General features: G+C 41.6%; 13 protein-coding genes across 13 annotated transcripts; 6 read left to right on the forward strand and 7 right to left on the reverse strand.

The window, feature by feature from the left end:
* Position 1: 1 nt before the first annotated feature.
* On the reverse strand, positions 2–1516 carry HPODL_03257 (uncharacterized protein; the record flags this gene model as incomplete). The annotated part of the gene is made up of 1 exon (XM_014079563.1): positions 2–1516. One exon carries the CDS (start codon positions 1514–1516, stop codon positions 2–4), a length of 1515 nt encoding a protein of 504 aa, XP_013935038.1.
* Positions 1517–1776: 260 nt separating this feature from the next.
* On the forward strand, positions 1777–3582 carry HPODL_03258 (vacuolar fusion protein mon1; the record flags this gene model as incomplete). The annotated part of the gene is made up of 1 exon (XM_014079564.1): positions 1777–3582. One exon carries the CDS (start codon positions 1777–1779, stop codon positions 3580–3582), a length of 1806 nt encoding a protein of 601 aa, XP_013935039.1.
* Positions 3583–4743: 1161 nt separating this feature from the next.
* HPODL_03259 (54S ribosomal protein L17, mitochondrial) lies at positions 4744–5607 on the forward strand (the record flags this gene model as incomplete). The annotated part of the gene is made up of 1 exon (XM_014079565.1): positions 4744–5607. One exon carries the CDS (start codon positions 4744–4746, stop codon positions 5605–5607), a length of 864 nt encoding a protein of 287 aa, XP_013935040.1.
* Positions 5608–5723: 116 nt separating this feature from the next.
* Positions 5724–9170, forward strand: HPODL_03260 (Protein SIP3; the record flags this gene model as incomplete). Its single annotated transcript, XM_014079566.1, has 1 exon — positions 5724–9170. One exon carries the CDS (start codon positions 5724–5726, stop codon positions 9168–9170), a length of 3447 nt encoding a protein of 1148 aa, XP_013935041.1.
* Positions 9171–9189: 19 nt separating this feature from the next.
* On the reverse strand, positions 9190–10200 carry HPODL_03261 (lipase; the record flags this gene model as incomplete). Its single annotated transcript, XM_014079567.1, has 1 exon — positions 9190–10200. One exon carries the CDS (start codon positions 10198–10200, stop codon positions 9190–9192), a length of 1011 nt encoding a protein of 336 aa, XP_013935042.1.
* A 243-nt stretch (positions 10201–10443) lies between these two features.
* Positions 10444–11529, forward strand: HPODL_03262 (Protein OS-9; the record flags this gene model as incomplete). The annotated part of the gene is made up of 1 exon (XM_014079568.1): positions 10444–11529. The coding sequence occupies one exon, from the start codon at positions 10444–10446 to the stop codon at positions 11527–11529; it is 1086 nt and encodes a 361-aa protein (XP_013935043.1).
* Positions 11530–11573: 44 nt separating this feature from the next.
* On the reverse strand, positions 11574–13166 carry HPODL_03263 (Chromatin structure-remodeling complex protein RSC58; the record flags this gene model as incomplete). Its single annotated transcript, XM_014079569.1, has 1 exon — positions 11574–13166. The coding sequence occupies one exon, from the start codon at positions 13164–13166 to the stop codon at positions 11574–11576; it is 1593 nt and encodes a 530-aa protein (XP_013935044.1).
* Positions 13167–13449: 283 nt separating this feature from the next.
* Positions 13450–16998, reverse strand: HPODL_03264 (Essential DEAH-box ATP-dependent RNA helicase specific to the U3 snoRNP; the record flags this gene model as incomplete). The annotated part of the gene is made up of 1 exon (XM_014079570.1): positions 13450–16998. One exon carries the CDS (start codon positions 16996–16998, stop codon positions 13450–13452), a length of 3549 nt encoding a protein of 1182 aa, XP_013935045.1.
* Positions 16999–17108: 110 nt separating this feature from the next.
* On the forward strand, positions 17109–18146 carry HPODL_03265 (SSF2 high copy suppressor of G beta subunit temperature sensitive mutation; the record flags this gene model as incomplete). The annotated part of the gene is made up of 1 exon (XM_014079571.1): positions 17109–18146. The coding sequence occupies one exon, from the start codon at positions 17109–17111 to the stop codon at positions 18144–18146; it is 1038 nt and encodes a 345-aa protein (XP_013935046.1).
* Positions 18147–18151: 5 nt separating this feature from the next.
* On the reverse strand, positions 18152–20962 carry HPODL_03266 (DNA helicase; the record flags this gene model as incomplete). Its single annotated transcript, XM_014079572.1, has 1 exon — positions 18152–20962. One exon carries the CDS (start codon positions 20960–20962, stop codon positions 18152–18154), a length of 2811 nt encoding a protein of 936 aa, XP_013935047.1.
* A 1502-nt stretch (positions 20963–22464) lies between these two features.
* On the reverse strand, positions 22465–23451 carry HPODL_05192 (Protein involved in the inositol acylation of glucosaminyl phosphatidylinositol (GlcN-PI); the record flags this gene model as incomplete). The annotated part of the gene is made up of 1 exon (XM_014079573.1): positions 22465–23451. The coding sequence occupies one exon, from the start codon at positions 23449–23451 to the stop codon at positions 22465–22467; it is 987 nt and encodes a 328-aa protein (XP_013935048.1).
* Positions 23452–24085: 634 nt separating this feature from the next.
* Positions 24086–24758, forward strand: HPODL_03267 (uncharacterized protein; the record flags this gene model as incomplete). The annotated part of the gene is made up of 2 exons (XM_014079574.1): positions 24086–24097; positions 24129–24758. 2 exons carry the CDS (start codon positions 24086–24088, stop codon positions 24756–24758), a joined length of 642 nt encoding a protein of 213 aa, XP_013935049.1.
* Positions 24759–24863: 105 nt separating this feature from the next.
* HPODL_03268 (uncharacterized protein) lies at positions 24864–26006 on the reverse strand (the record flags this gene model as incomplete). Its single annotated transcript, XM_014079575.1, has 1 exon — positions 24864–26006. One exon carries the CDS (start codon positions 26004–26006, stop codon positions 24864–24866), a length of 1143 nt encoding a protein of 380 aa, XP_013935050.1.
* Between the last annotated feature and the right edge of the window lie 379 nt (positions 26007–26385).

Genomic DNA, 26385 nt, shown 5'->3' on the forward strand with positions numbered 1-26385 from the left:
GCTAAATTAGCATGCTTTTCATGGATGGCTGCGTATTCATATTGTTGCATTTTTCTCTCACCTGCTGCATAAGATTTTCCACAATTTTCTGGTTTGTGTCGTTGGTGTCTGCACGGTTGAGGACTGAGAGACAGTGTAGCAGCTTTTCATTGTTTTGCTGTTCTCGACCAGCATTTACTCCCCGAAGGTTTTCGTGCGAGGTGCGCGACAGCGAGGCTGAGGAGCTGGTAGCAAATGACATGGTCCGGTCTTTTCTGCGCTCTTTTTCTGCGTCTGCCTGTCTCATACTCTCATAAAGTGGAATAACCACGTTGTCGCGGAAGCTGACAAACACAATGTTCTCCACACTTGGCTTGCCTCTCCAGCCTCCGCCCAAAATTTCCTCGAACGAGTCGTCCTCAAGCGGTAAAAATACTCCTTGTAGGTAAAAATGCATGTCTTGGAAAAAGTAATCCCAGAGCAAAGCACAGGCGTCGCGGAAACTTGGCTCGCTCGTAACAAGAGACAGTGCAGATCCTCTTGTGGGTGAAGTTTTGCGGTCGCGGGGCTTGAGCATAAATTCCTTCGTTGTGTCGTCTTGGTATAACTGTGAAAGAAAGGTGTTCATTCCGTGTTTGAGGAACTCTTGTATTTCTTGAACGATGCTGGAGCTCTTCACGGGAGACATGGTTCCGTAAGAGCTGGAAGGAGACCTTCCAGATGAAGCAAAAGTAGGCGTCGGAGCTCCCAGAGGAGTGTAAGGGGTAGTAGTAGCTGCTCCGTCAAATACACTGGAGAAGTTGTTTGGAGAAAATATAGGCGAGTAAGCGATCTTGTCAGACGGGATCTGGTTGGAGCGCAGTCTAAGATGAAGGTATACTAGCTTGTTGATCTCTTCTATCGGGATTTTAAGTCGCTCGCAGTAGAATATGGGCGATACCAAGGACGAAACCAACGACCATGCTTCGTCTGCTATAGCATCCGTGTCTCCCGACAATGACGAGTTATTGACGCTCAATTTCTCAAGCTCTGTGATGGTGTTCTGTAATTCTTGCACCGTCATGGAGCTGTTCACCAGGGACGGATGGAACGAGTAGAGCATCTCGCCGCCGTGCAGGGCCGAGACTCTTGAGTTAGAGCTCGAAGAGGACTTTGTGGTGTCTTTGCGCGAGCGTAGAATGCCATGATAGTGCTTATGTTTGCTTTGCTGGTCGTTCAAGGCGCTAAAACTGGCTATTCGTTCGACTTCCTTGGAAGTCCTCGCCAGCGGAGACTTGAGCTCTTTGGACGGCATGATCGTTGTCTGGATCGACAGATTGTCCGGTCTTTTGAGCTTTGCCGAGAACGTGCTACTGTTGCCGCTGTTTTTGTCGTTTGTAAGAGTTGACGTTGAGGTGACAGAGTCATTGGAACTTGACTGGTAATTCGCATGAGAGTCGGAAGGTGATCGTTTCATCTTCTCTGCCGTCTTGTTGAAAAATCGGGTCAGCTTTGTCTCCATGGTACCGAGCCGCGAAATGGTGGTCGAGGACGACATTGTTCGATGCAGAGAAGAGTGCGAGGCGGTATCCTGTGGCGGATCCTGGCTGCTGCGGACATTGTTAAACTCTACATTGGAGACTGTATTTTGCTGAAGGAAAGATGTTGCTGAATCATTACCCAATGTGTAACTGAACGTGCTGTTGCTGCGCTGTTTGGGATCACCATCGAACCGAGTGGACCCAGAACTGCTATTTCGTCTATGGGACATGATCAATAATTAAATTCAAGAGATTTATTTTTCTTATTCCTTCCCTGATGGATCCTATCGCAATCCACGAAAATTACATCCACCGAGATTCCATCTCGAGTGGAGAATCTGGCCAATTCAATCGGCCAGAGCTCACAAGGTTGGCAGCACAGAAATCGCAGGTCTCGCTCGTATCCAATTCCTTAGTTTTGGCGCGTCCTCCAGAAAGCACCAGTGGTGTCACTTTCGTCTGTTCCCAGCCAGATAACGCCAGTATGGCGGCCAGCATGGAGGCTAGCATCAGCGGGACCATATTTAGCGACAGTGAGGCTGCGTTTAATAGCCTTCCAGAGAGCCAGCCAACCATTGACCTGGGTTTCAGGCCCCAAAAGGCAGACATGAACGACAACGAAGATGCCTTCTTCGTGCAAGACAAGCATTTTTTTATTCTATCGGTTGCTGGTAAGCCAATCTACTCGATGCACGGATCCGATGAGATTCTCACGGTCCACGCAGGCATAATTCAGACGATTGTTTCGTACTTCGAGTTTAATCCGGACGGCGAGACGGAACAGCTGCGCACGTTCACATCTGGCGGCGAGAAAAAAACGCGCTTCTGTTTCCTGAACAAAACGCCAATCATCCTGATGGCAATCTCGTCTCTTGATGAAACTGAGCTGCAGATGAACCAGCAGCTGGATTTTCTCTACAACTTTCTTCTCACGATTCTAAGCAAGCCTCACATAGACAAAGTATTCCGAAAAAGAGATAATTTTGACCTCCGAAAGTTGCTGGGGAAAGCCGATATAGCCTGTTTGGACTCGATATGCAACGATTTAGCTAATTTCAACAACCCAGGGCTTATCATTGGTGGTTTGGAATGCCTCAGAATGCGTAAGTCCGTGAGAAGACGAATCGAAAATGTGCTGCTTGCCGAGAAGTCAGAAAACCTGTTGTATGCACTGCTGGTGGCTCCTGGTGGAAGACTTATCACTGTGTTACGTCCACGTCGACATACTTTACACACATCGGATCTACAATTGCTATTTTCCATGATTTTCAACACAAACACGTTTAGATCGACACCTGAGGGAAACGAAGCTCAACAGCTTGCATCTAACGAAGAGTTCTGGGTTCCAGTGTGCTTCCCGAAATTCAATCCTAACGGATTTCTCTACTCATTTATTCAATTTGTGGATTTGAAAGACGAGAAATTAATGTACCTACATGATTTGAACATGAGTGCGCTGGAACAGGACGGGAATCCGGACTCTAGCAAAATTACTGTCATACTAGTGAGCGCATACAAGGACAGTTTCTTCGAGATGAGAAAGATCGCGAGCTCCATCATCAAGTCTCTGAAGCTCAATAGAACAATATACAGAGACCTTTTCAAGGCAGTCGTTGGCACGCAAGGAGCTAACGGCGAAACGGGGGCAAGCTCAGGCAAGGTGGACCCAGTGGAGATACCAGCGCCGTTGGTTCAGCATTTTGTGTTTAAAAGCAAAAAACATACGCAGTTCGTGTTTTCAAGACTAGCACATCAGCGGGAGCCTGACGAGAATATGAGAGGACAATTGATGATGCTCTATGCGCAATTACACTCGCGCTTTTCTGGTGCTTCTCGAATCACAGGCTCGCAGCAGGATTCGGATTTTTTGGATGAAAGCCATTTTATTAACCTGGTCAGATGGAAACATCACAACGACAACCTAGTCGGTTTCTTGATTACCACCACCAATTATGAGCTTTACTTACTCACAAACGGTGGCATTATGGACAAAAAAGTGTTGTTACGCTCATGCAAAAATATAATCAAGTGGTGCAAAAAAAATCAAGATCGTTTGTTCATCTCCGGAGGTGCAGTGTTTTAATGAGTAATTATTCCAGAAGTGTGACAGTATTTATATGATTCGGTCAGCCCTTTGAAGTGCGAGTATGCACTCAATACCACAAGAACGTGGAAAATCTGATGGGAGTTTCCCCACAAATCGAAAGCGCCTGGAAAATGTCTCTCTGGGGTCCGCATGGCATATATAATAGCACCCGAAATATATCCCACGCCTTCTAATAACACGAAGCCCAACCCCGCACGGTTCCAAACCTCCCCAAAACCATACATCCATAAACCATAACCGATCGGGACCACGCTGGAAACCCCGAATATGATAAACATGGTAGCACGGAAAGTTCTCCATTCTGGTTCCCTAAAGCGTGGATTGAGAGTGAGCACCAAGCAAATTGTTCCTTGAATACCAACGAACAGGATACACAACAAATGTGCTATCGGGTTGTCGTAAAGAGAGTAGTGAATAATGCCAACCATAGATGTTACAATCAGACTAATTATCCCCACATAATCCAGCGAGGAGCCCCATTTCATGATTCTGTGCGAATGACATTTGGTAGCATGGAAAGCAGCAGACAGTGTAAGGCACGAGACAAAGCCAAAAAAGAACAAATAGAACATAAAGTTATCCATCTTTGAGGTTGTGTCGTAAACCGGTACATCCATAATCCATGTGGGCACTGAGCTGATCAGCCTGTTGCGTGCTACCAACCACGGAGACGCAAGCAAGAGCGCCAATGGAAGGAGGAATCCAGGGATCAGATGCGTGACGATATTGACTGTCTCATTGTGCAAGTAGAAAAGGGAATCAAAACAACCTTTAAAGCTGTTGGTCTCCCGCACATAGCCTGATCTGATATAATGGTTGTCCTGTTGCCATAGAGGGATCTCATCAAAAAGATATTTTCCCTGCTTGCGGGATATGGCGACCAATGGTGTGTGCTCTGAAGGAACTGTCGTAGTTTGCGTGTTGGTAGAGCGTCGTTTATGAGCCATTGTCCCGGACAATTAGTTTTTGGTAAATGATAAAGCAGATTTAAATTGTTGGGTGTGTAAAGATGTGCTTTGTATGACTACCCGAAGAAGCAAATAAATATATATTTTTCATGTGTCGTGGTTATGCCAATTTTTGTCAAAAATCGAAGAAATTAATTATCAATAGAAGTGGTTCTCACCTACGGGCATCATGAGTAATTTGAAATGGGGGAGACGGTATTTGGCTACCAACATAAGTACTCCACTCAAGAACATTCAGACTGGAGTGATTTTATCGAGAGTCCCGCAAGTCACACCCGAAGTGACTGATTTTGAGCAAAAATTTTACAAATATCAAGATGAACTCGAAAGAAGACTCATGTGGACTTTTCCAAGATGGTTTTATTTCAAAAAGGGTACTGTCGCCGAGCGAGAGTTTTCCCAAGCTCAGATTTATCCACTGCCAGCAAGGGATGGTGTGTGGTTCCCAAAAGGAAAGCCGGAAATTAGACACGGCAGAGACAGAAGATTCAAAGAAAACATCGTGCTACCCAAGGCTGAGGGGCATGAAAAAGAGGGCGAATCGTCTGCAACACAGGTAGAAAATTTGGATGACGCTAGCAGGCCCATCAAACCGTTGCCTAGAGTCACGGAAGCCGACAAAAAAAACGACCAGCATTCTTTGGAAAGAAAACTATCAAGGACACTGTACCTACTTGTCAGACAAAACAACATGTGGAAGTTCCCTGCCTTCGCGGTTCCAGACGACTCCAAGCCACTACACCTGGTTGCAGAAGAAGGTTTAAAAAACTTGGGAGGAGAAAAGCTTAACGTTTGGACTGTCTCCCACACCCCTACAGCATTATTGAAGTTTTCGAATGGCAAGCTTGTTCATGATTTACCTCATGAGGGTATTCGAGAATACTTAATCAAATCTCACATCATTGCGGGAAAGTTCCAATTAAACAAAATTGACGGTTGCGAAGAATACAAATGGCTTACGAGAGAGGAAATTGAGCAACTGGTAGACCCTGCTTACTTCGAGAAGATAGACTGTCTTCTCTCCAAAGTTTGATGATCTCTATGTACATAAAATATAGCAGGTGTGGGGTGTAGATAATATAGTACATTTTTATACAAATTAAAGTTGATCACACTCTGAAGTCACGGAATAGAAGTTTGTTCTTCTAAATGGCTTCCAACGGCGAAAGGAAAGACCCACATCTGGCGCCAGGAGTCTTGGGGTCTACAGATGTGGCATTCCACCATTCTGAAGATCGTGTGGTCAAATTGATTGCAGTGGGACTAAAGGAAGCATCTACCGATTCTCCCAGTTTTAGAGCTTCCGTCAACTATATGAATTCCGAAATTAGATCCTATCACCTGTTGATCAAAAAAACGATCGATTACCTCAAGCGATTCGTAGCTGCATGTACCGTGTTGCAAAGCGTGAGTTCCGAATTTCAAACGATATTCACTTCGATAGGTCAAAATAGCCTCGTTAACAGAGACATTGCGAAAACATGTATTGAGCGAACCTCACAAGATATGAATGAGGTATTGGGTTTCATCAATGGTGCCCTTGCTTTCAAAAAAGAGCCCATACAGAATTTGCTAAATCTTGATGGAGATTTTGCTGCGTATTTTGAACTACGCCATGCCTTCGAGGGTATCCAAGCTAAATATGACTCATATCTCGATAAGTTTGTTGCTCAGCCTAAAACTCTGGATCCTACAACTGCCAGAGAAGACGCCCAACAACTCTTTGAGCTTCGAAAACAATACATCCATATATCGCTAAGCATATGGATCTCCATCACTAAACTGAAACACAAGGTCAGCTCTGTACTTGTCGAAGTTTGTGACACTTTGAGGAATTCTTCAGAGCAGTCAAGAAATCTGGCTGAATTTCTGGCATTGGAAGAGTCCTCCAAAAAGATAGAGCGAGCTAAGTACTTCATGGACTTGCAGGCTCGCTCACATAAAAGCTTAATCAAGGATCTGCTCTCTGCTCGGAGGACCTCGGAGGAAAGTGTGATAAATATTTGCACTCCCTCGAATGATCTTGATTCTTATATACCGGCGACCATCAACATGGCGCACCTCACAGATACGGATGTGGAGCAATACGAGAAACACGGTTGGGTGTTTCTTAAAAGCAAAAGAATTAATTCAAAAGAAATTGTTTGGATCAAGAGATGGCTTTTCATCAAAGGTGATTTGTTTGGATTTCTCTCGATAAGTACATCCGGTACCTACGTCGAAGAATCTGACAAAATTGGCATTTTATTGGCTAATGTTCGCTACAAGCCAGAAGAAGACCGCAAATTTTGTTTTGAAATTAAGACTCTGCAGACAGAGGTCACAATCCAAGTTGAAACTTTGGGCGAGCTAAAAAGCTGGCTTTCAGTTTTCCACACCGTGAAAAACTCGGCTCTGCAGCGCAACAGTACGATATCCATGTCAAGATACGAGCCAATGTTGGACCTGTTTGCGCTTGAGCCCGTCGTTGAAAAAGATCTCGAGCTCGTCAACCTACCAAGTACGAAGCCAGAAAATGCGCAAATGTTATTGAATAAATCTCTTCCTAGCTTGAAAGTGGACGTCGACTTTAGCGCTCCTTTGGTCACGGAGCTAACCAATCTTGCTTGTTTGTCACATTTATATCTGACCTCACCAAAAGTTCCTTCTGCTTTTACTGCAAATGTTTGGGGGTTTGTCAACTGGGGATTATATTATGCCATTAAGAATCGTAACGATACCCTTGAAATAGCCACCAAGATGCACTCAAGCACGCTGAATTCTATTAACTTGCGGTATCCTGCATCTTATCCAATTGAGTTGAGGCAACTGGATCTTCAACTGCGATCTCTTTTTGAATCTTATATTGATACAGACGAATTTGTTTTGGTGGCATTCAGAGCATTTTGGTCGGCGAACTCAAAACAGGAGCTGTTTTGTCATCTTTATGTCACTGAAAGCCATATATACGTTTACACCACAAACTGCGGATTGGTCTCAATTTCTCTCTTCAAGTTGACAAATTTTCTTTATGTCGATTCGGTCCAGAAGGCGAGCTATGACTTGCTGCGATTCTATACTGTTAGTGGAGTGTCCACCAAAATGAAGCTGTGCCTAGAGCCAGGAAACTTGGTCAAAGACCAAGTCAATTATCTTATTTCTTTGAAGAAATCATCAGTGAGAAAACCTCTCGAAATGATAATGGATGAACTGACCAAGATAAAACAAGTTCATTCAAAACCTAAGCCCAAGGGACTTTCCTCAGTCCCTCTAGCAGTTCCGCAAAATTCAGAAGGGGAAAAGCCTATCGTCACGATTGCTTCATCTGCAGATATGGACACGAACATGAAACTTAACTACAATGAGGATATGCATCTCATATGGATACAAAAGTATGACTTACCTGCAAAAGCTCTGTTCCATGTCTTGGTCGGCGATCAATCATTTTTGTTGCAATCTATGCTTCCCTTTGCCCAGCTTTCTGTAGACACAGGGACACAGCATACCGTCTGGAGATGCGACTCGCAACAGAAGCTCACACGGATTATTTGGAGTCCAACAATGGAATTACTGTCGGCTGAGCAGCGGATCGAATCCATGTTGAATAACAAATATTACAATTTCACGCAAAGCACGCCATACTTGTATCTTCCTTTTGGAAGTGCTGGGCGCCTCATCATTAGATTCATTATCTTCAACACAGATTCGCGCTCCTCAAAATTACTTGTTTATTATAAGGTAATGAGAAACAGAAACATCTTAGAAATATTCAGCTCGTTTTTTTTCAGACAGGTGATCTTGTTCAAAATCGATGATCTTCATAAGCATCTCTTGGCGGCCATACAGAACTTGGCTAACGAAAACCGCAAAATTGCATCTGCGATAAAGCTATACGGGCCCATTACCAAGTTTGATGCCGATGAGTTGACCGAGGAGGAAGTCAGGTTCGACAAAGATATCAAGCACATTAAAATGGAATTCTTGCTTAATCTGGTCCTACAGAAGCTCAATTTGGAATTCGATAAGCTGCTTCATGTGGCTGCAAAACTACTCATGAATGCACTATTCTCAACGTATAAGAATTTTCAGCTCCATTGGCTTCTAATCTTATCTTTAAGCACCTCGCTAATCTTCAATGTTTATCTCTCGGGTAAAAGTACCCATGCGTACTGGATTGAACATAACACAGAAAAATATGTGAATTCGCTGGTCCAGAAACCAACACTGATGAAAAGAATGATTTCAATAAGTGATGTACAAGATTTCGCACACAACACGAGCGTCCAGCTGTCCTATAATGCTTCTGAGTCTCAGTGCTTTCTAGAGTTTCGGAAGCAGGCCGGCGTTGGTGAAATCTCCCTACCGACTGAAAGCAAGGTACAATCTCGTTTGGTGGAGTTTGGATTGCAAAGAAATGAACTTCTAACTGAACTGGGGATAGTGAACGCTGCAGAACGAGCCTACCTGGCGTCTGAATGGAAACGCTGGGTATTTGCTGAGCACCGGAATTGCGAGCTTGCTCGTACTAAATACCCTCAAAAATACGATGAGCAGCTGTCGCGGTATTGCGAATCGGCAAAAGCCGAAATGGATCATATATCGCACGTGTTGTTATGATTGTATATAAAGGAGACCTTCAAAGACCTTTTTTTGCCAGATTGTCCGCGATATCCAGGTAAAGCGCAACCGGATTGAAGGTCCCTGTTCCGATCGCAATTTTGAAACGTTTCGAGATGTTCATCCAGTTTATCAAATCCAAATGATCCACATTCTCTAGACTACCCAAATCTTCGCCCCACTTAGCACTCTTGATGCTAACCAGCCCATCGTTTGGACCTTCTTTCGGATACACCATTTTCCATGTAGGATAGAAAAAGTTGAATATACTTGGTGTGAAAGATGCACCATAGCTGAAATATTTGACATTCGGGTCGTCTGTTATATGTCTATTAAGGCGAGCACAACTCTCGAGAGTAAGCTCTTTCAGGGAGGGTAAAAAGTTGTCAATAATGTTGGTCGGAATGAGTTGAATCATGCGATCGGCAGCGTAGCTACCTCTATGGGGAGTCGATACCGTTGTCAATGAGACCACCTCAAAATTCTCCTGTTCATAAGCAGAAATAAGGTAGCGACAATCAAGACCTCCCATGGAATGGGCAATCAGGTTGACCTTGACAGGCTGTTCTGCATTTGGAAAACGTTTGGATATTTTCTGTTTTATAAACTCGTTCAATATTTTGGATCTTGTTTCTATGGTAGCAAATGGGGGCACTTTGGCCACCAAAACCTGACACCCACGCACCAGTAATTCCTTACGAATTCCATGCCAGTATTCGAAAAACTCAATTCTAGTGTCCGCCTCTTGTGCCATTTCCTTTGCAGATGCTTCTTTAATCTTAGCTTTGTGAAAAAGCTTGACGGCGGGTAAGCTCACAAGACTGTCGAAGCCTGAGAACCCATGACAAAGAACGACTGGATATTTCGGGACCTGGTAGTCATCGCGAATACTGTTGAATTTGTAGAGTTGTGAAGTTGTTTGGCTTAGATTTTCTTTCGTTCTTTTGATTTCCGGCTGATGAGACCCATATCGGTAGAACGCCAACGGGAAGCGTGAAGGCTTTGGAATAGGCCAATTATTAATTTTCATCTTCTATAGTTCAAATGCTTAGCATGTTCGGGGCAGGTGGGTTATCTATCGCTGTAAGTTCTCAATAAAAACTCTTCGATCCTAGTTTTGAAAATTGATTGCTAAATTATCAGGCAGTGAAAAACAACTGTAATCCTTTGAGCATTTTTCATGACAATAATGCTTCTCCTCGGTTTCACACTCTTGCTCCCTTTCATTCAGGCAACGATAATACTGGATGAGAGCGTATCGCACTACAATGTTATGATAGCATCAAATTCAACTAGACCGTCGGGTGCGAGTTCGAGTGTCAAATTCAAACACTTTGATCAAATGTACAACTGCCACTTTGTGGGGAATGCTGATCAAAAGGACCTTTCTTTGAGCGAAAGCAGTTACCAGTCAGATCTTGAGAGTACTGTGGCCACTTTGTGGTCGTTGGGAGATACCTATACAAAAGAGAATAAGATGAAATGTCTCTATCAATCATCCAGTGATTATTGGAAGTACTGCTTTTGTCTCGATGGCAATATTACGCAATTTAGAGGGTTCAAAAAACTCTTTGGAGTATCCACTGATACATCTTTGATAGACCCAGAAAAACCCTTCTTCACCTTGGGAAGTTTCGAGAACGCAAATAAAAAGGATTATACTAATTTCAATTTAGTGTCGAACTATGATGGTCCAATCTATCTTGAGCAAACTATTGGCGGAGGAGATATTTGTGACAAGACAGGCAAACAAAGGCTTTCTACCATTCGATATCGCTGCGATGAGACTTACCCAGGAGCAAAATTACTATCGGTGAGAGAAATCAAAACCTGCCGCTACGAGGTTCAAGTTTATCTTCCTGAAATCTGTAGTTCTCCTTTGTTCAAGAGTCGACCTTCGAAACAAGAGCAGGTGCTTTGTGAAGCCGAGTATACTGCTGCATCTTCAAATCCAGAAATTTTGGACATCAAGTCTGTCAACCTTATTCCTCTTGGATATAGCGTTTATCTGGGATTAGACGAAACGAATCCGGAGCGACCTAATGTTTTAATTACAAACAAACGAGTTCCTAATATCAATAGCTCCGAGATTATACATGAGTTGCTTGGCGATGCAGCAAAGGCGTTTGCAAATCTAATTTCAAAGTCCTTGATATTTCATCCTGACCAAACCGAGCCAGGACGATATGTATCTGGCAGAGACTCTTTTACTTATACCACGTCAATATTTGGCGTAGGGGGAGTACATCTATTCGATATGATGATACTACAGGATGAAAGTGGCAAGATTGTCGCTCAGTTAATTTCTGATGGCACACCACCCAAAAACTTCATTGAATTCAACGGTGTTGAAGTATAATCAAGCAAATTATACCCTAGGATAAATAACTTTCGGAAGTGAATTCACCGGCGCCTTTTCATTGGTCTGTTGTAAGTTGCCATTTGCACGGCCTGCGAGTTGTGGGCATCGCTCATCATTGATGATGGTAACGAACCGCTGTAATTGTGTTGTAGCACCGGAATTTGAGAACTGGGTTCTATTTCTAAATTCCGTGGTTGAATATTTTTGTGCTTTATTATTCCCGTTATCATGCGCCTTAGCTGGTTAAATCTAATAATCTCGGTCTTACTCGGTTTGAACACCTCCCTTTTACCAGCTGCACCGCCTTTAAAACGTTCACGTCTTAGTTGATTCAATTCTAATAAGAGCTTGGTGATGGTTTTTTGGACACAATTGTCATTGACAATTTGCTGCTCGTCTTCATCAATTACATTTCCAGCATTCCATTGGATAATTTTTTCTAAATCTATTGGTCCCGAATCCAGTTCAATCTCTTCCTCGCTAACTTCGTCTATACCATTTTCAGTCTGATCGTGCTCTACCTGATCAGCCGGAATGCTAGCTTCAACGATTGCTGGTTCTGCCTTGATGGTTTCCTGCTCCATTGAAACTTGCAACTTTCCTGCTCCATTTGTAGCGCATGCAATTCCTGGGGATTTCCCAGCATCAACTTCGTTTTCTTCATTCTGCTCCTTCTCAAGTTGTTTTTTGATCTGCAATACTCTTTTGAGGCCATAGTGCTGCAGCCAAATGAGACCTTTCCACTCATTGGAGATGATAGACCGACTTTCATCATACATTGGTGCAAAAGAGAAAGCCTCATCGTTAATTCCATGCTTGATCCATTGAGAGACAGGGATATTGTACCAATTTGGATGGAAACTTTGTGAGAGGATCTCCGTTGGCAGAGCTTGCTGGTTGATCGGAGTCTGACATAACTGCGATAAACTTTCTGATTTTGAACCCAATAGACTTGGAACAACTGTTAAGGTTTCAACGGGTACGTCTTCATCGAAATTTGGCTTTCTGTCGTCCAACTCAGAGATGCGCTTGTTCAACGAGGAGAAGAAAGGAACGCCATTAGCCGCAGTCAACAAAAGTGCATCATCTGACTTGTTGAAATAGGAAGTGGTTATTAGCTCGAAGTCGCGGATGATGGCTTTTCTCAAACTTGTTCTGATATCATCTTCACTTTCTATCTCCTGTTTATTTGCCTTTTGCTTATTTTCATTGCGAAAAGATTTTCTGGTTTCTCTCTCTTGTAGCACCACTGTACTATCAAGTCGTAGGCTTTCCTTTAACAAAAGCTCTACGGCAATTCGATAAAAATGATCAATTTGCAAATGATCAGCTTCTGAGTTTTTGCTCGAATAAGCAATCAATGATGCAATCTTTATATCATGGTAAATTTGATAAATGGACTCGTACTCAGCAGAATCGAATTTGTTTTCAATGCTGGCATCCCTCGTAAAGTCGTTTCCCGTCAAATCCAAAAAGTTCAGGAAATTACTTGTTATTTGCTTTGGATCGTTTTCGAAAAACTTATCATTTTTTGGTAATTGAATCGAGAGGACTTCGTAAGTATCTATCTCTTTTAGAACTTTTACGAGATCTGTGAAGAAAACGTTGAACTTTAGTCTGTCGTCTTTCCTCATCTTCACCACAAGAGCTTCTCCAGTTGTTGACAACAATCAATTTGTATTCACACCTTGAATCTGTGCGTTGATGTCTTCCTTAATGACAAAAAGACAATTTTGTGGTCTTTAGTGAAACCGATGTGATTGATGTCCGCTTTGAATATCACTTTAGACAGTGTACAAACTTTCTTTTACGTTACCTAATTGTGTAAATAAATTTTCGACGTTATTAGGGAATATTAGTACCTACACTACTGCCTTCACACAGCCGAAAATATTGGTTACTAGTACAATATGACCCTTATCGTTTGATGACCCAATTTCCCCCAACTTTGCTTTGGCGAACCTTCATTGCCGGGAGGTCCCAACCTACTCCACCGGTTCCTATATTGGCTCCCATTCTAGGTACAACATAACACTCTCTCTCTGTTTGACTGATCTCCTTTGGAGCATATGGGTGGCCTAATGGCTTAGAGTATGTTATCAAACCAGACATGGCGGCCACATTTGCCAGTGCGCGACCTCCGATATCTGTAAGCGGGTGCATTCTTAATTTGCTTGTTGCAGATGCATTGTTGGTGGTAAGTGACTGATAAACTAGGTAAGATGGTGGCAGTTCACCACACTTGGATAGAACGGAATTTGGATGAATATAAACAAAGTGGTCCGAATCTGATTCACTTGTGGGCATCAAAGTGAGGTATTGAATTGCCGTAATTGGTGCATTGTTGGGTATCTTGACATTTTTATCCACGATGTCTGCGCGCACGGCAACCTGATCGATAAAACCTGCTGTTATCATCTGTTTGATTGCTTCCACCTGGACCTTCGTAGGTAAACTGAGCATTAGTTCTTCATCTTTGACCAGAGAAGAAGCAGCTATAGACTCTTTGCTGAGGTTCACTTTAACGATGTAAGTAAGCTGCTTTCTCAGTTTCACTATTTCATCCATGATTTTGGGTCTCAGAAAGTTGTTTTCAAAAAACTTCTCACGATCAGCCCTGGGGATATGATCTTGTGCGCAAATTGCTGACAGCAATTGTAATCCGTCACTGAATTTATCTAGTTTGGTGAACAATTGGCGTGAGTTGTTGAACTTCGCCAATTGTTGTTTCCTCCACTCATTCTCGTCATCTTCTTCTCCCCTTGGAATAATTTCTGACTCGCTAATAAACGGGTCACCCACTGATAAGCCAGAAACCACAGCAATGATATATGGCAAACAGCCCTGCTGATTCGCCACGAGGAGCATTTTAGCAAACCGGGGGCTTAGCGGGAAACGGCTCATTCTTTGACCCAGCTTGGTTATTATCATGCGATCGTCCAGTGCACCTAAATGCTGAAGCAGTTTTTCGGCTTTTCGAAGAGAGTCTCTAGTAGGCGGTGTGACAAATGGGAAATTGGTGATATTATCTATCCCCATGCTTTTCATCGTCAAAACAACGCTCTCCACCGGCATTCTAAGAATCTCAGGTTTGGAGAATTGGGCGAATTCGCTCTCATAGACTGCTGAAGAGAATAGTCTGTAACAGTGACCCGGTCCTGTTCTTCCGGCTCTTCCAGCACGTTGATCTGCACTGGCCTTGGAGATCCAGTTGATTTCATATGATTGAACTCCTGTTGCTTCGTTGAAAGTTCTCTCCTTCGACCTTCCGCAATCAACCACATATCTAATGTCCGGAATTGTTAGCGATGTTTCTGCGATATTGGTAGCGACGACGCACAGCCGTGCACCCTTTGGGGGATGCTCAAAAATTTTCATCTGCTCTTTTGTAGGAAGCAAGGAATAGAGGGGTAGTACATACAGCGGGTCTTCTGCCGTTTGTCCTTCCTCTAAAGTTTCGTCGAAACCTTCTTCTTCTTCTTCCTCCTCCTCATCTTCTTCATTCGAGTATTTCTCACTGAGGTCGTCGATCATGTCATTGACAGAAAAGTCTACCTCTTCAGCTTCCATATCAGCATTTCTGGAATCAACTTTGACTTCTGCAACATCGTCATAGCTCTTCCCTTTTTTGAAAGGAAATCGCTTCCTCAGTCGCTTGACCATTTCATTGATTTCTCCTTTTCCTGTCAAAAAAACCAATATCCCACCGGGTGGAAGCTTCGAGTGAATCTTACAAGTTTTTCTGAAGGCCTCTTCGTTATAGTTGAATGCTGTTCTTCTGTTGAAATGAATAGAGACAGGATACTGTCGAGCTTGCACGTTTATGATTGGCGGTGGTGAACTAAATAGGCTCTTATTCTCGCTAAAGTCTGACACTCTTAGGGTGGCAGACATGATAATCAGTTTTAATGGCCTGTATTTGGCTGGATCTTTGCAGCTCCAGTCTCTCCGAAGTTTCATAACCCTGCTCAACATTCCTATGAGGATGTCAGTGTTGATGTTTCTTTCATGAGCCTCATCGATGATTAATGCAGAATACTTTGTCAAAAGAAAATCTGACATCATCTCTCTCAAAAGAACACCATCAGTCATGAATTTGATAGATGTCTCTTCGCCAACCGAGGCGTCAAACCTTATTTGATGTCCAACTCTTTTTTTATAGTTGCCAAGTTCCCGTCCAACTCTTTCTGCCATAGCAACTGCGGCAACTCTTCTTGGTTGAGTGATTCCAATCATACCCGGAGTTTCAGAATCTGGACTTCCATAACCAGACTCAAAAAGGAACTGTGGAACCTGAGTGGTCTTACCGGATCCTGTCTCACCACATATAATAACGCAATCATTGTGATGTATTGCTTCCATGATTCTGTGCTCCTCCTCAAAAACGGGCAGCTGCATTCTCGTCTTCTGTACACTGTCATCTCTTTGAACATCTAAAGTGACTATTTTTCTTTGTAGCTCCTCATTAATCGGAATGAAATCTCTGTCCAAACCATCATCTAGATCTTCTTGTCGAACTAACGGCGTGTAGGCTTTTTGGGGTGCTAAGGGTGTAACGAATTCTGGTATACCTTCCAATTTTTTGACCTGGGCTTCAGCCCATTCTTTGAAACTCTGTGCACGTTTGCTGTATGCCTTATTGTTTTCCACCATCTCTTCTTCTTCTTCTTCTTCTTCTTCTTCTTCTTCTTCTTCTTCTTCTTCTTCTTCTTCTTCTTCCTCTTTCCTTGCTTGCTTCTTTACATTTTCTGAGTTTTCTCCGGTCTCCTCGACATCACAACTGACTACATCATCATCGTCATCATCATCGTCATCATCATCATCGTCGCTGGCAAAATCCAGTTTGTCCTCGTCAGCCTTTTTCTTCGACCGTTCGAGCTCGAGCCTGACCCTCCAGCTATAATTTTTTGTTTGTTTCTTCTTGGGTGCCTTTTTATGGCTTGCGAATTCAAAGCCAGATGCTAGATTCGTTGAAATCAAAATTTTATTTTTGATCTCGGTTTGAGTGTCCGTATGTTTTACTTGTTCCTCTTCATGGTCCCATTCTTTCACCGTTCTCGGCTCGAAAAGAATTTCCTGTGTTTTTTTATCTCCATTTCCCTTCCTCTCTTTCTCCAGCGCTTCCATAAAGCGCTCTCGTTTGGTTTGATGAGTTCCTGTTCCTATAAGTTTTGCAGATTTGAGAACGCTAGAATCTATCCTAGTCTCGCTGAGCTTCTGAAGAAGGATTTCCCTCTCCTCTCTTTTCATCTGGTGCTCAATATACTTGTCAAGCCGTTTCTTTTTTTGCTTTGAAAGCTTCTCCTTATGCTGTTCTAGTAAGCTTTCTTTCAGTTTTCTTTTTCTCTTGACCTTCTCGCGCTCCAGGATTGCAATGGCTTGCGGCTCTTCACTCCCTTCTTCTATCTCTTGTTCATTATTCTCATCGGTGAAAGACAGTGCTTGACCATTGTACTTTCGCCCCATAATGTCCTCCCTGATCGCTCAGCTCAAAAAGATTATTAGGACTAAATCAAAAATAAAAAAATAAAAAAAAATAAAAATTTGAGCCGCTTATGTAACTTACAATTATTAACATGACGAACTCGAACAATCTGCCCGATTACGGATCGCTTAACTACAGAAATGTTGAAAGAATCACACTAGGAAGCTTTGAATTTGATACTTGGTTTGGGAATTCCGTAATTTTCTTTCAATCCGAGCCACAAGTTCTGGGCTATGAAGTTCTCAAAAAGAAGATCAAGCTCACATCCTCTATCAAAAAGGTCAATCAGCTCACTAAGGATTGCATACCTTGGATTGAGAAACTCTTTTTTTGCCCCTATTGCTTTAAGTACACAACTAATCCAGACGATTCGTCACGGCATTTGTCTTATTGTTCGTATAGGAGAAACTTACCTGGTCAATTGATGTATCTTGACGACGTTTGTTCGATAAGAAGAGTGAATGGCAAACAACATAAGCTTTTTTGTCAATGCATGGCCATTTTGTCAAAGTTCTTTCTCGACAACAAATCTATCTTTTTTAACGTCGACCTTTTTGATTTCTACGTGATCTATCAAACGCTGAATGGGGTATCCACTCCTATGGGTTTTTATTCCCGGGAGCTAGTATCCTGGGAACAGAACAACCTATCGTGCATTTTTGTAATTCCTTGCTATCAAAAACAAAGGTTGGGCTCCAAATTGATTGAATTTTCCTATCATCTTTCGAACCATGAGCAAATCATTAGCGGGCCTGAGAGGCCATTATCACCTTTTGGAAAGCTAACATACCTCAGCTACTGGTGTCGGTCACTCTCAAGAGAACTGTTGTACGGCAAGTTGTCTACATTTGATCATGTGACCTTGGAGTTGATGAGTTTTAAAACGGGCTTCAGATCTGAAGATATCCTTCTCACTCTGGATTATATGCAAGCATTGTACGAAATCGGGGAGAAATTCATCTACACAGACTACTACAGCAACCCTTGTCGTAAGAGCCAAAACTTTGTTTATTTGGAAGACGACGGCTACAAACTGTTTATCGATAAGGCAAAAATAAGGAACTGGGTAGTAAATCACAATATCTCGGCAGAGCCAAACCTCGATCCACACTACTTACTGTTGGACTAAGGTACTCATTCGGCAAACAGGATTTCGATTTCCTCGACTTTCTTTTTCCGTCTCTCTTCATCATTCATAGATAATGCCTCTCCGAGCTGATTCTTGCGCTCTTGAATCTTGAGCATTCTTTCCTCTATACTTCCTTCCATAATGAATCTGACGACTTTCACGCTTTTACTTTGTCCAACTCTATGAATACGATCTATAGCTTGGAATTCGGTGGCATTATTCCAATGAGGGTCAAGCAAAAAGGCTTTGGATGCAATAGTGAGATTCAAACCCACTCCTCCCGCCTTCAAGCTGATCAAAAGAATGGTTATTCTCCCATCAGTTGTTTTTGTGTTAAATTCGTTTAGTGCTCTCTGTCTTTGATCTACGTTCAATCTCCCGTCAAACTTTAAGATTCTAAAATTGCACGTGTAACTCTTCAGCTCTTTCTCAACAAGATCCAAAAAACTTGTGAATTGGGAAAATACAATTACATGGTCACCAGGATTTTCTTCGTAAATCTGTTGAAGGTGTGAGAGAAGAGCATTAATTTTCGATGATTTCCCATAAGGGTTGAATGGACGAATGTAGTAGTCTCTTTCATGCGTATGTTCCATCTGTGTCAGGTAAGCCTCAGTACTATCTGTCTTTGAAGCGGAATAACCTTTAAACTCAGGTTTGAAGGTTCTAAATAAACGATTCTTATGAATCGACTGTCTGCAAACAGGACAAAAAACTTCTTTAGAGATTACTGGAACCTCGGGAAGCTGGGATACAATCAGGTTGTTGCTGGCATTGATAGATGTATGAAGCCGCGACTGAAAATTGAAATGCTCCATAAGACAGCCAAGACAAAAACAATGTTTGCATTCAGTAATCACGCATGTTTCGATCTCAATGGGACCTGTGCAAATAGTGCATTCCACATCATCAAAGTCTGGATAAGACTGGTAGATTTCGTTCTTCATGGCAAGCAATTTCTCAAAAGATAATTTGCTCTTTTCTTCTTCTTTTTCAAGATCTTGCAAGATTCGAAAACTTTCGTCTGTAGCCTGATCTGCCATCATATTCAAGCTATCTTTCAAGTCTTCATCTTCGTTCGAAATATCTGTGACGGGTAATCTGATTAGGTCCAGATGGCAACATACTTGTCTTAAACGCAACAGATGAGTTAAAATCGAAGAATAGTTTTTCAGAACTAGCCCTGCCTTCATATTTTCGGTGAGCACGTTGATTGCTTTGGCTTTTAAATGATTGTAAAGAATCTCCTCTTTTTCATTGAATTTCAGTCGTTCGATGATGATCTCCCTCGACGGAAGAGAAACTAGCAGGTTTCCGTCTTTGTCCTTCTGATCTTTTGTTCTTCGAAGGATTATTGGATCTAAAATCGACTTCAATAGGGCGAACGCATCATTCAAGTCTCTTCCCTGATCAAAAGGTTCAGTAATAAAGCGTCTCCAAATGTAATACTTCGCCCACGGTTGCAGGTCCAGAAAAACTAAAAGTGAATATAAATCATCCAATCTGTTGACAATTGGGGTACCTGTCAGAACCCATTTTCTGCTTGAGGAGAGGGAATGTATGGCCTTCGTTGTCTTGGCTGATTTGTTCCTTATATTGTGACCTTCGTCGATAATGATACGGAAAAAGGTAACAGAGAATAAACCTATCTTATTTCCTGTCTTGGTGATTCTCGCTGCCTCACTTTGAACCGTCCCGTATGTGGTCAATATCACCGTGGGTGCCGTGGGGTTCTCGCATAGCAATAGACTCAGATCACCTAAAGTTTCAGTGCCATAATAAATGTAACACTTTCTGCGGGTGTTGCCATTGGCTTTTGCAAATTCACTTTCCCACTGCGATAATAGCGCCATGGGAACAATAATCAGCGTGGTCTTATGAGCATATCTATCTCTGCGGCATGGTTGAATGTAAGATTTATCTTCGTGGCAGCTGAGAATAAGCGCAAGAGTTGTTATGGTCTTCCCTAATCCCATTTCATCAGCTAGTATGCCACCATACGTATGATTCTGTATCATAGGGCAATAATGGGAACATGCACCAGTGTAAAGATTTACGTAAAAAGGTTCTTCCGTTTGTTCACAAAAACCGTCATTTGATGCTGATGACAACGTAGGCCATTTGCATTCTTTCCATAAGGGGTTTTTAGTACCACTAATTTCTGTCATAAGTTTTTTGAAATCCTCTTTTCCTTCGTCTGTAACTTGTGGATTGTTGAGTCCCACCAAATCATATTCTTGCTCACGAAAAAGCATCCAGCTCAATCCATATTTCTGATAAGGACGTAATTCCAACAACAAGTCATTGGGTATTGAATCCGGAAGAATTGTATCCTCAAACTTTGATTCAGTAGACTGATACAAAGATTTTAGCTGATTCATGGTTAACACTCCATCATTCTCCTCTGAACGCTGGTCCCGTAATCTTTTATTGTTTTCCTCCTCTGATTCTCCAAAACTTATCACCTCGCTTGCTTCCTCATTTTGATTATTGTCTGAAAATAAATGCAACTTTTTGAACAAGCTGATTAATGCAGCGCCTTCATCCATCACAAAGTGGGAGTTCGTTGACTTGGTATGTTGGGCAGTTTTTAGACTGTTTTCGAGATCTTTCTCATCCAAGGGCCTTGCTCCAAATAGTTGATCTGTCGCAAAGCAGTCAAGCGTTATGTAAAATGAGTCTCCTGTCCTAAGCTTCCGATTTGATATAGGGCTCAAGGTCGCACTAAAGTCGATACCATGTCCTTCCAGTAATGGTGCTATTATTTTTGCATGTCTCTCCAAGAATCTTCCAATTTCACGTTTGTTCCCTGACATTTCAATTCTACTAACATGAACAAAGTTATCTTTTGATTGACTTTTTGATAACAACAGTTTTTCATTGAGGTCAAGCAAGCCGGCCACGTATCTTGTACACCAACATTCTACATCAAAAGTACCCACATATCTCCTCCAGTTAACTAACTGCCTTTGCCGCTTCTTAGAATGAAATTCAAAATCGAGAGCTTTCTCTGATATATGATCAACTTTATAGTTAGATTTATCGTTTGAGTGCGTGGAAGAAAAGAGCTCTTTCTTTATTGAATAGTCTCCATATTGGTATTTCTGGGGATTATCTAAAAAAGCATTTATTGCAAGTGGCAGTGCTTCAGGCTTGCTATGGAATTCATGAAACAGGTTTTTAATGGTCTGTGATTTTATATCTGAGAACATGGATTTTAATTCAGACTCAAACCAATCAAAAAAATCATGTTCAATATCCCTCTTTTTCTGTGGTTCTGACTTGTGTTCTAGTTGCCTACTGGCAGAACTGTGGTCAAAAAATGGTCTCTTATCAGGCATCACTCATTTGCCTTGTCAAATTTAATAGGTAAATCTTATTTATGGGAGTCCCTGATGACATCTATACACCATTGTAAGAATATTCAAAAGATTATTTTTGTGACCGGATCAAAAACTAAAAAATAGAAAAAAATAATTCCCTTGAAGAGAGTGATTGTAATGTGGCCATAGTATCCCACATCCAATCGGTTGCCCTAGGTGGATTATAGTTATATTTTTTCATAGTGAATGGAATTGAAATCAACAACAAACACCGATTGATAATAGCAACAGAGTATAATCAGAACGGGATTCGAACTAATATACTATATCAATTGCTCTCCTAGTTAGCTTGCACTTACTTTACACTTTAAGGACACTATGGGAGCATTTCAAGTTCTGCTATATCTACTGAGCAAATGATTGGCAACTGACTCCTGTAAGCTTGGTTTTTAGAACTCCGATACGTCTACCTGCATATGCCATCGAAATAACTGGACAGTGATTTAGCTAAATAAAGATGGGAATCATTTTCTGAATAAAATCAAAGTCCTAGTTGAACTCATGTGCTCCAAATTGTAAGGATATGGACCGAATATTCAACAATAGGGAGACATTCCCGACTATTAAAATCTATCCCCTTAACTTACACATTGCATGTCACATTCTTTGACAGTCCCACATTTCCAAGATGCATTGACGGCTCGAGACCAGGCAAATCGAAGTAGAAGGTAGGATGAGATAAAATTAATCACCTTAGGTAATTGACCACATTTTCTCTCACTTCGCAACCTTTCAATGTGGACTCGTTTCGGAAAAGTTTCGGTGGCCTGAAGCTGTGACTCCGGCGATGCGTGTACTTATCACCAAGGTTTGCATAAATTCTTGAAGTAAAGAATTATGCCACAAAACAAATTAAATACTCAGGTTGTGTGATTCAAGGAACAGCGACTATATTTGGAAATTTATTCAATTAATAGTCCATTTGAAGGTTCATCCTATCTAATGTGTATCTTTCTAGTGTACAAAAAGAACGCAACTGTGGAAAGTACGGCGCAATATGCAATTAATATAATTAGGGCAATGGTATCGCTCGTGTCAATGGTGTTGAAGGTGAGGTTTACAAGGCCCGTAAGCACGTTCGCCAGTATGAATATAGTCAGACCGTTGTAATTCACTGCACGTAGGCACACGGGGACACAGTTCATATCACGGTAATCATTCACGACTGTTATTCTGGTTTCGCTGTGTGTCAGTTCGTATCGGGGCTCTCCCCATACAAGGTTCTCAACAAGCTTATAGCCAAATAAGAATGTATAATTGTAAGCACAAACCCAAATGACATATAAGGAGTTTGCCATTCTTCGAGAGACTCCATAAAGGTAGCATGTATCCAGTACGTAATACAGGGCATGAAAAAGAGTTGCTAAAATGAACAACCCTTTGGTTGGTGATACTGAGAACGCATGGATCTTTCTATTATTCAGGCATTCGTCTTTGGACCCACTGACTCTCAGCAAATTTTCGCGGGTAGGGAAAAGGGGCAAAATGGTATATCCAAGAGATATTCCATTCAAGTATATTGCAAGATATCCTGCTAAAGAAAAAAGTCCCTCTTTGTTCATGCCGATTAAGCCCTCTCGTTGCGAATTGAGAATGTATTCCAGCAACCCTAATTTTGTCAAAACAACCTCGTATAATAACATTATTAAAAATCCTGTCACTATTGGCGAAAGTAAATCAATGATTGGTGCAAAGCCGTTTGCGATTAGTGGAAGAAGACTCAACGTGAAAAAGAAATTCCAATGTTTTCCATACTCAGTGATGTGCTCTTGGTAATCAAAAGTTTTAACGCTCGACAACCTTATCGCACCCAGAATAAGTAAGGGTATGCTATTTTTTATCGACGTGATCAAATTCTTAACGTAACTGTAATTTGAATCAAATCTTTGTCTAATATTTTGTCTCGCGCTCACAAGGCCCATTGAAAATACGAAGGAACCGACCCCAAGATCCATCAGGCTAGTGCCCCATGTTTCCACTTTGGCAAATCTCCTCGGAAAAACGGGGAAGTCGACTGAAAGAATACAAATACACGTAATTATCATCATTTGTGCACGATAGACAGTCACGTACGTTATAAATGGTGTGAATTGTTTGGATGATAAGGTGTCTAGGTTGATTTTAGTTGTTTTCCCACTCGGCTCTTTTGTCCTTCTGAACACTACCAATAATAGCGGTATTATTGAAGCAGCAATCAATGTGGGAACATTGTTACAATAACATGTAACAGAAAGCAAAAGAAGCACCCAGTTGATCAAGAAGTCTAGAACAATAGCCTGAATATCATTTGAATCGCTGAAGACAGATGTTTTTTTTTCAAAATGGACCACACTAAATAAGACACAATTGATACAGACGTCACACCATATATGTCAATGGTTGAACCACCTTTGAGTCCTGTTACAAACTCTTCTTTTCTTTCCTTTAAAGACGCAGACATAATCTTCCAGATGATAACCAACTGGTAGTGACCTATATTTTTTTTTTTAATTTAGGGCTGAACTAGCTTTATTTTCATTACGCATGCAATTTTTAAAAAAGTGACAATTCAACTTAATGAATGAGGAAGTACGTCATTAGAACGTCAAACTAACACTAGTTACTTTTAAAAACTGCGCTTAAGATGACAAGCTCCAAGCTTCAGTTCAAGATTGGCAAAATGAAGTCAATTAACAAAGCCATTCTTTTTCAGCTATCCAAGGATCTAAGAGCACTCAACAAAACTGGTGGAACTCAATTTGATCGAGAATTGATGCTAACGAAGGTGAAGATTGCCAAAGTAGTGAATGATGACAAAATGATTGACTTGTTGGAAATATTGGTAGTTGATTGTGAAGTACTTCATTCGAAACTACGTCAACTTCTCTGCAAGTCCGATGATGAAGGTATTGTTAAACTTGTGCGCGAGCTGATATATGTGAGCTCATACGTCAACATAAAGGAATACAAAAAACTTGTGGCTTTGTTGGCTCACAAGTACGGAAAGGAATTCTACGAAAATGCGCTAAATCATCCCGATAACCCAGACATAATCCATAAATGCAACGATAACAACGTTGATTCCCTGGTGGAAAAGTACCTGCAAGAAATATGTGATTGCTATGGGATTGACTTGAGGAACGAAAAGCAGGGCTCCAGCACGTCAGATGACAAAAAGGCTGACTCGACAACGAAAAATCAAGATGATTTGGATGATCTGAGAAGACGATTTAACTCGCTGAGAAAGTAGCCCTTGTTTAGCCAATCAACTTGTGATTGTAATCGTTATACAAATATACTAGATACAAAATCGCTGATGAGTCAAAAGCAGTCGAAAGAAATGAAAGAGAAAAACTTAAATCACAAAATCATTCAATTGAAAGAGGGAGTCATTAATTATCATCTCGCAGTGGTTTCCGTAAAAAAGTGCGCTCTTGTTTAACGGTCCCTTTTTGTTTTTTCGTCTGATATCTGCTTGACAGCTCAGATTATCAACCAAAGCTAAATTAATTTTATCGTGGCTATAGCGGTATTCGAAATTCCTTATGCGAGACAAAGTACCCGATTGATCAATTGTAGTATTTGAGGAAGACGAAGTCATACGTTCAATATCTGTATCGCTGGTTGCGCTGTCCTCACCCAAATTTAAAAATTCGTCAAATGAAACGTCTGAGGATTCGTAGGGTTCCAGTGTTTGAGACTGATCTTTTCTTTCAGGTAGCCACATTGCAATTTGGTTCTCATTCAAAAGCGAGCGAAAGGTAGATGTCTCAGATATGAGTTGACAATTGCTTTGCTTCGTTGAATTTTCTGTTACACAAAGCGTCTTCGAAATATTCTGTTCTTTGTGCTTAACATCTGATTCACACTCAAATGGTTTCAGGACGCTTTGTTCGTGGACACCCAAAATGTCCGCTTCCGCATCGTGATCGTTCAGCTGTCTGATTAGCCGATCAACCTGCTCCAAGCCAGTAGTTAAAGACTCTAGCTTTGAACTCCAAGAATCATAATTGCCTCCTAGAGTCGTTAGTTCGTGAAGCTTTGGTAGCTTAGCATCCATGAAATCTTCATCCTCCGATGATGGGAAACTAAGCAAATCATCGTCAGACCCCGTTTCATCATTCTCCTTTGTGTCATCAAGCTCCTTCTCTCTAAGCATATCAAGCTCGACCAATCTTCTTTGACGCTGTAACTTCATTTCACTATGAAGATCAATGGTAGGATGCGAGGGATGGGAAAAGAATGGTTGTTGGTTGATAATGTTAGAAAAATTAAACCGCAGGTCACGCTTTGAAATTAACTTGTCATTCTCAGTATCATATGCAGCGGAGACCTCCTCCTCCTCCATTGTCCTATGACCACTGCTCTTTACCAACTCTTTTGCCGTGTTCGTTTTCGCAATCTTCCTCTTTTTTCTCAGCTCCATATCAGTCTCGTGAACTCTTTTGGCTTGCTTTTTAATATTTGATGCTTTCTTACTTTTCTGTGTGCCTGTCATTGCGATGAGTCCTTTGCTTCTCACCTGAACTAGTGGTTACTAATAGAAGAACAATCAGTGATAAGGTTCGAAGTATTTGCCACTAGCAAACACTAAAAGAATAATCGTTGATTTTAAACGGACCTTCCTCTAATTAATAACTCCCATAAGAACATGGGATAGAAAAATATGCATCCCTATGAATAGCAGGTATATTGTTCGTCAATAATAGCAATGCAAGGCGAAAAAAATTTTGAGCTCTAAGAAAAAAAGAAAAGCTACAACAACAACAACACGAGTGGGTGGGTTACCAGTTGAGGTTTAGCTGAGTCATTACAAAAACGCACTAAATACGTTTCCATAGCCTATGGGCGCTTTCTCCAAATACATATTCGCGTTG

Source organism: Ogataea parapolymorpha, chromosome IV (assembly GCF_000187245.1).
Source record: "Ogataea parapolymorpha DL-1 chromosome IV, whole genome shotgun sequence".
Lineage (NCBI taxonomy): Eukaryota > Fungi > Ascomycota > Pichiomycetes > Pichiales > Pichiaceae > Ogataea > Ogataea parapolymorpha.